At 44.4% G+C, this 12,734-nt stretch overlaps 1 protein-coding gene across 3 annotated transcripts in view; it reads left to right on the forward strand.

Moving 5' to 3' along the window:
• Positions 1-8,176: 8,176 nt before the first annotated feature.
• The window catches only part of ubn2b (ubinuclein 2b), a 29,286-nt gene continuing 24,728 nt past the window's right edge, over positions 8,177-12,734 (forward strand). For all 3 annotated transcript variants that reach the window (XM_060904407.1, XM_060904408.1, XM_060904409.1), the window contains exon 1: positions 8,177-8,854. In XM_060904407.1, the coding sequence (XP_060760390.1) occupies positions 8,579-8,854 (276 nt within the window). In that variant the 5' untranslated portion in view covers positions 8,177-8,578. The remainder of the gene's footprint in view (positions 8,855-12,734) is intronic.

The following is a 12,734-nucleotide window of genomic DNA, read 5'->3' on the forward strand; positions in this document are numbered from 1 at the left end:
ACCGTAGGTGTGAATGTGAGTGTGAATGGTTGTGTGTGTCTACGTGTCAGCCCTGTGATAACCTGGCAACTTGTCCAGGGTGTACCCCGCCTTTCGCCCGTAGTCAGCTGGGATAGGCTCCAGCTTGCCTGCGACCCCCCCATATACACGTGATGTGCATGGTAATATGGCTTCCAGATGGCGTCACTCGTCTCTACAGCGCGGATTGGACAATAAGCTCTCCGGATAGTTTACATATACATCAGTGCTGCCCCCTAGTGGACTGGAGTATAGGTACAGACCCATTAGTTTAGTCTACTTTTATTAGTTTATTTGATTCGAAGCAGGCGGCACGGTGGTGTAGTGGTTAGCTCTGTCGCCTCACAGCAAGAAGGTCCTGGGTTCGAGCCCCAGGGCCGGCGAGGGCCTTTCTGTGTGGAGTTTGCATGTTCTCCCCGTGTCCGCGTGGGTTTCCTCCGGGTGCTCCGGTTTCCCCCACAGTCCAAAGACATGCAGGTTAGGTTAACTGGTGACTCTAAATTGACCGTAGGTGTGAATGTGAGTGTGAATGGTTGTGTGTGTCTACGTGTCAGCCCTGTGATAACCTGGCAACTTGTCCAGGGTGTACCCCGCCTTTCGCCCGTAGTCAGCTGGGATAGGCTCCAGCTTGCCTGCGACCCCCCCATATACACGTGATGTGCATGGTAATATGGCTTCCAGATGGCGTCACTCGTCTCTACAGCGCGGATTGGACAATAAGCTCTCCGGATAGTTTACGTATACATCAGTGCTGCCCCCTAGTGGACTGGAGTATAGGTACAGACCCATTAGTTTAGTCTACTTTTATTAGTTTATTTGATTCGAAGCAGGCGGCACGGTGGTGTAGTGGTTAGCTCTGTCGCCTCACAGCAAGAAGGTCCTGGGTTCGAGCCCCAGGGCCGGCGAGGGCCTTTCTGTGTGGAGTTTGCATGTTCTCCCCGTGTCCGCGTGGGTTTCCTCCGGGTGCTCCGGTTTCCCCCACAGTCCAAAGACATGCAGGTTAGGTTAACTGGTGACTCTAAATTGACCGTAGGTGTGAATGTGAGTGTGAATGGTTGTCTGTGTCTATGTGTCAGCCCTGTGATGACCTGGCGACTTGTCCAGGGTGTACCCCGCCTTTCGCCCATAGTCAGCTGGGATAGGCTCCAGCTTGCCTGCGGCCCTGTAGAAGGATAAAGCGGCTTGAGATAATGAGATGAGATGATTCGAAGCGTTGATGTGTTACTGCCCCCTACAGGACTGGAGTGATAGTAAACTTAGTTTAATCTACTTTCATGAGTTCATCTCCTTGTATCTGTCTGTCTGTCTAGTTTTTCAGGATATTTTGTTAATGGTTACTATTTAATTATGGTGTACTGTTTATATTGGTGATAGCATACATATTTATAATGTATACTGTATCTTATAGATATTGTATATTATCAATATAGATATTTTTATGGATAATATAGATATTGGATATTATAGTGTTTATTATAGATAGATATTGTATAATACAGATATTTTAGACATATATAAATGTTTCAATTATTTATTTATTTATTTTTTTAATCATTACTTTATTATTACTTACTGCTTGTTACACTGTTATTGGTCCTGTCTTGTGCTTTAATGTTTGTCTTGTTAATGTCAGTCCAATGTTTGTCCATGTCTTTACATGGGATAGAGAGAAACGTAATTTCAATTTCCTTTCATGACCTGTGCATATGAAGAAACTGACAATAAAGCTGACTTGAACTTAAACTTATGTATAATATAGATATTGTATATTATGGATATTGTATATAATAGTTATAATAGTCATTGTAGATTGTAGTGTTGTAGTCCAGTCTTGAGTCTCTAGTGTTGAAGTCCGAGACAAATCCAAGTCATTAAAGAAAATTTTGAGTCGAGTCCAATGTTGATCTGAGTCGAGTCCAAGAACAAGACTCCAAGTATACCATTTGATGGTGGCTGTTGCTGCATTTATGTGAAAGTGTCTCTGCTACTGTGTTGGACTGACGTTACTGCTCGACTGCCCCATTTTAGTTAATAGCCTACAGATAAAAAGCTTGCTCATTGCTCAGCAAGCCCTGCCCACTATCAACAGGGCAAATAACATGAGAAAGGGTGAACACTAGATAGTTCATCAGTTAGTGAATATCCATCCATTATCTGTAGCTGCTTATCCTGTCCTACAGGGTCGCAGGCAAGCTGGAGCCTATCCCAGCTGACTATGGGCGAGAGGCGGGGTACACCCTGGACAAGTCACCAGGTCATCGCAGGGCTGACACATAGACACAGACAACCACTCACACTCACGGTCAAATTAGATCTACCAATTAGCCTTACCTGCATGTCTTTGGACTGTGGGGGAAACCGGAGCACCCGGAGGAAAACCACATGGACACGGGGAGAACATGCAAACTCCACACAGAAAGGCCCTCGCCGTCCGCTGGGCTCGACCCCAGGACCTTCTTGCTGTGAGGCGACAGCGCTAACCACTACACCACCGTGCTGCCCTGCACTGTAAAAAAAAAATCCGTTGTTTTTACGGAAAAACACTGGCAGCTGTGGTTGCCAGAATAATCCTGTTAAAAATACAGTGAAATGTAAACAACATTACAGAATAACTTGTACATTTCACTGGGATTCCATATACAATTAATGATAACTAAATGTAAATTTTACAGGTATTCAATGTACAATAATGAATACATAACTGTTAATTTTACGGATATTCATTGTACAATAAACAATGATTCAAAATGGTTACAAGCAATGATCTACAAAACAGATATTTTTGGGGGGGCCTTTTTCACCTTTATTGGATAGGACAGTGTAGAGACAGGAAATGAGCTGGAGAGAGATCAGGACATGGCCTTGGGTCAGACTCGAACCCAGGTCCCCAGATTCATGGTATGGCGCCTTAGTTGACTGAGCCACGACAGTGGCCATTTTTTTGTTTTTTTAACAGGGTAATGATGTAATTTTAACTATCACATTCTGTTTTAGTATTACAGTTTGTCTGTGTTTAAACTACAACAATTTGTAAATTCTACAAAAAAATATGATCAATTCAACATATTCTTACTGTTAAATTAACAGTGGAATTTGGTTAGGAGTTTTACAGTATATTGATGTAAATTACACACTGCTTCATTGTTTTTGTATTTACAGTTTTTTATGTCATGATTTTACATAAATTCACTGTTAATTCTATGGACATTTTTTACAGTGTGTTAGTGAATATCTTATGCCAAATTATTATGCTGTGTTACAAAAAATAAAGAAAAAAATCTGAGTTCTCGTCTCCAATTTACGAGTCCAAATGCAGTTAATGCATGAGTCCGAGTCATCAGTGCTCAAGTCCAAGTCAAGTCACGAGTCCTTAAAATTAGGCCATGAGTCAAATTAGAGTCAGAGTCCTGGACTCAAGTGCTACAAGCCTGGTAGATTGCATATTTATTATATTGTACAATGTCTATATTGGGTGGCATGGTGGTGTAGTGATTAGCACTGTCACCTCAAAGCAAGAAGGTTCTGGGTTCGAGCCCAGTGGCTGACAGGGGCCTTTCCGTGTGGAGTTTGCATGTTGTCCGCGTGGGTTTTCTCCGGGTGCTCTGGTTTCCCCCACAGTCCAAAGACATGCAGGTTAGGATAATTGGTGGCTCTAAATTCACTGGAGGTGTGAATGTGAGTGTGAATGGTTGTTTGTTTCTATGTGCTAGCCCTGCGATGACCTGGCGTCTTGTCCAGGGTGAACCCCGCCTCTCACCCATAGTCAGCTGAGATAGGCTCCAGCTTGCCCGCAACCCTGCACAGGATAAGAGGCCACAGATAATGGATGGATGGATGGCTATATTGTCCATATTGTACATTACATATACATATAGGAGGCTGCAAAAGTAGGTATACAGTAAGGATTATTCCAGTATTACCAGTATTGTAATAGTGCTGTTAGGTTTCATTTAATACTAACGTTTTGTGTGAATGTTTTGTTTTTCATTACTGTATACCTACTTTTGCAGCCCCCTTTATATTATTTTTTCTTATATTACATACACATAACTTACACATACATATCATCCCATCCCCATTCTCATTATCTCTAGCCGCTTTATCCTGTTCTACAGGGTCGCAGGCAAGCTGGAGCCTATCCCAGCTGACTACGGGTGAAAGGCGGGGTACACCCTGGACAAGTTGCCAGGTCATCACAGGGCTGACACATAGACACAGACAACCATTCACACTCACATTCACACCTACGGTCAATTTAGAGTCACCAGTTAACCTAACCTGCATGTCTTTGGACTGTGGGGGAAACCGGAGCACCCGGAGGAAACCCACACGGACACGGGGAGAACATGCAAACTCCGCACAGAAAGGCCCTCGCCGGCCATGGGACTCGAACCCGGACCTTCTTGCTGTGAGGCGACAGCGCTAATTACTACACCACCGTGCCACCCCCACACATACATATATTCAAACTTTGTTCCTTCTATACCGCTAGAGAGAGAGAGAGAGAGAGAGCGAGACCAGCTGCTGGAACCAAATTCCTCATGTGTGTCAACATACTTGGCCAATAAACATGATTCCGATTCTGATTAACTGTGATCTTAGTTTAATTATTGTATATTCATCCTGTTTTGCTCAACCTCTAGCAGAAATTTGTTGCTGGATTTTGAAGTGCATTTTTTTGTTTGTAATTTTACACATTTGTTAATTAACTAAAAAAGGAAAAAAAGCAAAGAAATGCTTTAATTAGTTCATTTGATTTGAAGCATTAATGTGTTCCTGCCCCCTAGCGGACTGGAGTATTGGTACATAACCATTAGTTTTGTCTACGTTCATTATTACCTCGCCCAGGACGGAGTCCACCAAGGGGCGAGGTATTGTTTTCGGTGGGGTTTGTTTGTTAGTGATATTACGGGAAAATGGCTGGACCAATCTTCATGAAACTTTCAGGATAAATGAGCATTGGTTTCAAATAGAACCTCCAACATTTTGCGGGTCATCCAGTCATGGTCAAGGTTTTTGTGGTTACTGCTTCATATAGAGTCGGCCACTATGTCATCATGCTATAAGAATGTAAGAGTGTAACAATCACGTGGTACGATGTGAGAGCAGTACGATGTGTTCTGATTGACTGAGAGCAAAAGAGAATCAGAATCAGAACCATGTGTATTGGCCAAGTAAGTTCACACACAAGGTCAAGGTCACCAAAGAGGTCAAAATCATTTTTTTATGATATCTTCCTTCATATTCATCATAAGTGCTACCAGGCGAGATTTGTTTTGCTTGGCAACACTTGGTTTACTTGATTTGAAGTGTTGTGTTACTGCCCCCTATAGGACTGGAATAATGAAAAATGTTTCTTTGTCGTGTACATAAAATGTCAGTGAGTTGCTCAGGTACTCTACAGCTGTGCAATAGACATGTACATCCGTCCATTATCTGTAGCCGCTTATCCTGTGTAAGGTCACGGGCAACCTGGAGCCTATCCCAGCTGACTATGGGCAAGAGACGGGGTACACCCTGGACAAGTCGCCAGTTCATCGGAGGGCTGATACATAGAAACAAACAACCATTCACACCTCCAGTCAATTTAGAGCCACCAATTAGCCTAACCTGCATGTCTTTGGACTGTGGGGGAAACCGGAGCACCCGGAGGAAACCCATGAAGACACGGGGAGAACATGCAAACTCTGCACAGAAAGGCAGCTTGAACCCAGAACATTCTTGCTGTGAGGTGACAGTGCTAACTACTACACCACGTACATCAGAACATAAAGTGGGGAGGAGAGAAAGAAAGACAGACTGGGGAGATTATTTACAAATACAGTATATGTATACAGAATATACTGAATATTGTCGCATGTATGAGTTGTATGTAGAGTGTTTTGGTAAACTGGGATGTATGGATGCTGTCAGTCCCCCACTCGCTTGCTCACTCAAGTTTGTTGACGGTGTAGTAACTGGCTGCTTTATGTCCTGGGGCTCCCTCATGCCTGTGTTACCTTCTGACTCTCCCCTTTTAGTTATGCTGTCATAGTTAGTTTTGCCAGAGTCCCTGCTTGTACTCAGCGCAAAATGTATACTGTTCCTACTTATTCAGGTGACATTGGGCATACCTAACAACCTGCGTTTTCTCTCCCCCCCCCCCCAATCTGTCCCTCTGAGTTACATGTCAATCCTGAGATCGAGATGCCGAACCTCTTCTGCTCCTCGGACCTGCCTGATCCATCCTGATGCCCTATGTCTGGTCGGAGTCGCATCACATCACTCCTGTAGTGGACAGCCCCATATGGACAGTTGAAAGTCGCACTTGGAGGACGCTCTGGACACTTACAGTAATGCTTTTATGGCTGAGGACTATGGTTGACTTGCTAACTTTAGGACTGCAGTTGTCATGAACAGTTTTGCACTCAAGTTTCCATCAATGAAGAGTCACGAAACTGACTTCATGTTAAAACTGTTAATGTTATAGTCATGTTGTCTGTTGTTGCCCAAATGAGGATGGGTTCCCTTTTGAGTCTGGTTCCTCTCGAGGTTTCTTCCTCATGTCGTCCGAGGGAGTTTTTCCTTGCCACCATTGCAATCATTGGGGATAGATTAGGGATAAAGTCAAGGCAAGTCAAGTTTATTTGTATAGCGCTTTTAACAATAAACATTGTCGGAAAGCAGCTTTACAGAATTTGAATGACTTAAAATATGAGCTAATTTTATCCCTAATCTATCCCGAATGAGCAAGCCTGTGGCGACGGTGGCAAGGAAAAACTCCCTCAGACGACATGAGGAAGAAACCTCGAGAGGAACCAGACTCAAAAGGGAACCCATCCTCATTTGGGCAACAACAAACAACATGACTATAACATCAACAGTCCTAACATAAAGTCAGCTTCATTGATGCTATAAACCCCCCACCGACGGAAACCCGAGTGCAAAACCGTTCATGACAACCGCAGTCCTAAAGTCAGCAAGTCAACTGCTGTCCCCAGCCACAAAAGCACCACTGCAAGAGTCCAGAGTGTCCTCCAGGCGCGACCCCCATCTGTCCACATGGGGCCGTCCTCCACAGGAGCGATGCGATGAGACTCCAACCAGACACAGGACACCAGGATGGATCAGGATAAAATTAGCTCATGTTTTAAGTCATTGAAATTCTGTAAAGCTGCTTTGCGACAGTGTTTATTGTTAAATAAACCTGCAGCAGGGTGGCACGGTGGTGTAGTGGTTAGCGCTGTCGCCTCACAGCAAGAAGGTCCTGGGTTCGAGTCCCGTAGCCGGCAAGGGCCTTTCTGTGTGGAGTTTGCATGTTCTCCCCGTGTCCGCGTGGGTTTCCTCCGAGTGCTCCGGTTTCCCCCACAGTCCAAAGACATGCAGGTTAGGTTAACTGGTGACTCTAAATTGACCGTAGGTGTGAATGTGAGTGTGAATGTGTCTGTGTCTATGTGTCAGCCCTGTGATGACCTGGCGACTTGTCCAGGGTGTACCCCGCCTTTCGCCCATAGTCAGCTGGGATAGGCTCCAGCTTGCCTGCGACCCTGTAGGACAGGATAAAGCGGCTAGAGATAATGAGATGAAACCTGCAGCACGGTGGTGTAGTGGTTAGCACGGTCGCCTCACAGCAAGAAGGTTCCGGGTTCGAACCCAGTGGCCAATGACGGCCTTTCTGTGTGGAGCTTGTATGTTCATGTGGGTTTCTCCTACAGTCCAAAGACATGCGGTTAGGTTGACGTGGGGCGGCCTTGAGCAAGGTACCGAACCCCTGACTGCTCCCTGGGTGCTGTAGTGTGGCTGCCCACTGCTCTGTGTGCGTGTGTTCACTGCTTCAGATGGGTTAAATGCAGAGGATGAATTTCACTGTGCTTGAAGTGTGCATGTGACAAATAAAGGTTTCTTCTTCTTCTGAAAGCGCTATACAAATAAACTTGACTAAGTAGGATGTAAGTGAAGAAAAGATCCTGAGTGTAAAGACTGGACTGTGTGTCCCATGAGTTTATTCTCCTTTCACTAACTTTATTAGATTCTTAAAGAACACACACACACACACACACCTCACACACACACGGCACCGCCTCGTTTTCGCGCGAGTTTGCGAGTATGGGCGGGGCTTCAAAAAAGCGCTCTGACTTCCGATTGGCTCGCGTTTGGACTCCATTTCCGGTTCGCACTATTGCGCGTGCCCAGTGACCCTGAGGAGTGAAAATCCATTTAGTGATATTTTAAAATGGCTCCGACCACAAATACTTCAGCTTCAGAGCCTTAGCTACATCCACAGCTCTCAGTTCTGAGAAACAGGAAGAAAGAAAGAAAGAAAGGGAGAGAGACGCTGGAGAAAGAAGAAGAAGAAAGAAGAAGACGCTGAAATAATTCTTTAGTCGGCTGGAGTTTGTTTTTCGAACTAGCTTGTTAGCTAGGCTAAGCTACATGTTTACTTAGCCGGCTAGTTCGCAGCGTTAGCTTAGTTTAATTATTATTATTTTTTTGCTAAATGCTAGCTCGCTCGTACGGCTAAGTTACTTTAGCTAGCGTAAAGCTAGTCTTCTCAGCAAGTTTTTGTCTTGTCTTTCCTCAAATGGCCGATCCGAGGAAAGTGCCCTTCGTGACTCTGGCTTCCTACAGCACCTCGACGCCGGTGCCGGAGTCCAAGAAGCGGCGGAGGGAGGAAGAGGGTGAAGGCGGTCTCCAGCCCCACGGGAGGGACGGAGGAGGGCTGTTCAGTAACGGGAAGAGCTCCGGGGCTGACGGCGCCGCCGAGTCCAAACCCACCATCAGGCTCAAACTGTCCCTGTCCGAACCCAGTGAGAAAGGGTCCACTGAGTTCAGCTACACCGAGCTGATCCAACAGCAGGCAAGATCTCTCTTTCTCTCCTCCTCTTACCCCTCTCTTACCCTGCTCTCCAGGCCCAGGACTCACTTCCGCATAGACAGGTCACTTATTTGTGTGTGTGTGTGTTAGGGTGGTCCCAAAATTATTTTTTTAGGATTTTGTTACGACCACCTTACATTGCCTAAAAGAAGTTATTGTGCGAAATTTGGTTAAGATTGAACAATGTTTAGAGGTGCCACAAACAAAGCCATTAAAGTTTTCACTCGACACAATATAAAATAATGTGGCTTATTAACTGTTTCATATTAATACAAACAATACAGTAATATAGCTTCCTGTGTTCAAAGTAACAATAGCTATTACTTGTCTGTGACTTTCTAAACCCTTTGGCATTCTGGTATCTTGTGGAGATAAAAGAACACACTAAAGGCCAATTTACAGTATGCTGACAACCCAGTCCTCGCAGACGCTCTGCGCGCACCTCCCAAAAATTGTGACCAAAGCAGACAGCGTCGCAGACAAGAGGGCTCTGATTGGTCCACTCTACATCCGCTGTACACGCACTTCCGCTTCCCTACTTTCCCGGTTTGGTTTGTTTTCACGACCGCCGTTTTTAAAAACACGAACGAAGATGGAGCAGCACGAAGAGTGGTTGATCGAGGAAGTATGTACATCTATACGACTCCAGTTCTAGTCATTATAAGGACAGCGAGGATAAACACTCCACTAACCACACCCACCAACTACTCCTAGCGATTTCGCGACTTCGCACCCCCTTGCGTTGTGGCGGTGAAAAACATCGCGCACGCCTATTACTCCCCGCTCAACGATAAATTACAACTGTCTGCGAAAAGCTATCGCGTCACATCCATAACGGAATTTCGTCACATCCATAACGCTGACTTTTCCTTCCGAAACTCTGCATGAAATACAAAACATTTTAAACAAAGATTTTTTAATATTCACCTTGGACCCCTCTATCAAATGGATATCTCCATTTCGACATTAGGTTTACAATTTCACAGAGTTTGATAAAAATGTACAGTCACCCAAGAAAAGTGATACTTTTTCTGTCACATCCATAACGCATTTTTTATTGGCATTTTCTGGCATGCCCTAGATGTACTATGGGAATTGTTCTTGTTCTATCACTTCTCCAGTACAGCCTTAAAATATGCAACACCTGTTTAAATACCGGGAGACAATAAAACATGCACTGGGTCATTTGTTGCCATTTTGAGTTCAAGTGTCACGTCCATAACGCTGGAATTGCTCATCTGCGAAAGCCTTGTCGCAAGAGCATGCAGAGGTCTTAAGGACTTCCCTAGCAGAAGGAAGCTTTCTCCCAGACAGTTCCTTGGAAGTGGGACCAGTTAACCAAACTTTTACCCTGTCCACACTAGGGATTTTGTACCGATACGAAACTACTTTCGTACCGCAACACCTGTCCACACTAGCAACTATACCGGTACTGTAGCGGTATAACAATCAGTACAAAACCCACAAATGTATCGGTACTGTAGCGCTTCGCTGTAGTGTGGACAGATGAAGCGCTCTGTATCGATACAAATATAATGCGCATGCGCAAAGTCACACACCTCAATCGATGTCTTCGCTGAATAAAATAGTGAAGAACGGAGATTCGTTTGTTTCTTTCTCAACTGCCTCGCGCGTTTTATACGATTCGACTGAATAAATGACCACCAGAAATACAGACTGTACACTGACAACAAAAAGCACACACACGCTGTTTCATCCGCCATATTCTCGGAAGGAAGTTATTCGGTAACCATGGAAACATTTCACGCACGTGCATTTCAACTACCGTGAAAGAAAACCGCAAACATTTCTCGCTAGTGTGGACAGATGCACTAAACTGTACCGGTATACTTTGTATCGATACAGTTATACCACTTTCGTACCGGTATAAGTGTGAACACAGCAATAATTGTCCTTTCTGGTTTTGTGCTTTGCACCACCGGTACTACTTGTATTACTGTTGCTAGCCATCTGAAAAACATAGAAAGAAAAACATTCACAACTTCATCAGCATATTACAGTCAGTGCACATTGTTTAAGAACCCCTTAGTGCATGAAAGTTAACCTTCTATCAGTCTATAAACTCTTCCTGCCTCTTCTTTTTCATAGAAGTGGCATATTCTCTCTAGAACTGTGACCTTTTTGGGGGTTTGAGATCTTCTCTGGAACAGTCTACGCACCAACTAATGTTAATGGCTTAAAGGAACAGTCCACCGTACTTCCATAATGAAATATGTTCTTCTCTGAATTGAGACGAGCTGTTCCGTACCTCTCCGAGCTTTGCGCGACCTCCCAGTCAGTCAGACGCGCTGTTACTCCTGTTAGCAATGTAGCTAGGCTCAGCATGGCCAACGGTATTTTTTGGGGCTGTAGTTAGATGCGACCAAACTCTTCCGTGTTTTTCCTGTTTACATAGGTTTATATGACCAGTGACATGAAACAAAGTTCAGTTGCACAAATTGAAACTTGGCAATTTTCTGTGCTATGGAAAGTCCGCACTATAATGACAGGCGTACTAACACCTTCTGCGCGCTTCGACAGCGCACTGATACCTTCACTCCTGAGAAGAACATATTTCATTATGGAAATACGGTGGACTGTTCCTTTAACCTGATTTGCAACCTCGTGTGGCACCTCTAAATATTAACCAATTTTTCTGAAATTTTGCTTGTTGCCTTCTTTTAGCCTATGTAAAAAAAATGGTAGGGTGGTCGGAATGTTTTGGTAAAAAAAAATTTTTCCCATGCATTTCGGGACCACCTTAGTGTGTGTGGTGTTGCTCTGGTCTGCGTAGTACTTTGGTGTGTTTTTTTTTTTTTTTAAAAGTTCATAATGATGATCTACTTGAATCCTGAATTGCGACCCTTCACTCCACTCACCTCCATCTTCCAGTCTGTCTGTCTGTCTACAAGAAGACACAGAAATCATTTTCTTCTTCATTCACCATATAGCCAAAAGTATATAGACACCTGGCCATTACTCCTGTATGTCTGATCATAACGTCACCTGGGGGCCAAACAAACACATCTTTCCTGTAAGCAAGTCTTAAATATGACTCATTTTTGTGCTGTTCTCATGTTTGTGTTGTTCAACTAGTTCACATTGATAAAAGGTATACAACACACAAGGTCTCGCCTTTATCAAGAAAAAAAAAACGTTAACAAAGACAAGCATATGCATCAAGAGCAACGAAGAGAATAGGACTAGGATACGCTCTAAGCCTGAAAGCGCCAGAGAGATTCATGAATACCTGCATTTTTGGCGATTGTTTTATTTCTGGTAAAAGCTTGTACTTTATATATCAAGGGAAAAAAAAAACAGTCGTGAGTGAGTATGGAAGAGTTTGCATAAGAACTTCGTTTTGTTTTATTTTTGCATTTGAGTTAGCATCTTGATGCGAGTGTTTGATTTTCTTACAGATGTACCAACGCCCTTATTTGTTAAGGAAAACCCGCGATGCTACGCGACTTGTATGTTTGCGGACGCTGCTGGTAGCACGGTCGCCTCACATCAAGAAGGTTCTGGGTTTGAGCCCAGTGTCCGGCGAGGGCCTTTCTGTGTGGAGTTTGCATGTTCTTGCCGTGTCTGTGTGGGTTTCCTCCAGGTGCTCCAGTTTCCCTCACAGTTCAAAGACGTGCGATTATGTTAATATGGGATGGCCTTGGGCTGAGGTGGCCTTGAGCGAGGCGCCGAACTCCCAACTGCTCCCCAAACCGGGCGCTGTTAGCATGGCTGCCCACTGCTCTGGGTACGTGTGTGTGTTTACTGCTTCAGATGGGTTAAATGCAGAGAGGAATTTCACAAGTGTGTGACGAATAAAGTTGTGCTTGCGTTCTTTCATACTTACGCACGTACTTTATGT

This window comes from Neoarius graeffei, chromosome 22 (assembly GCF_027579695.1).
Source record: "Neoarius graeffei isolate fNeoGra1 chromosome 22, fNeoGra1.pri, whole genome shotgun sequence".
Taxonomy (NCBI): Eukaryota; Metazoa; Chordata; class Actinopteri; order Siluriformes; family Ariidae; genus Neoarius; species Neoarius graeffei.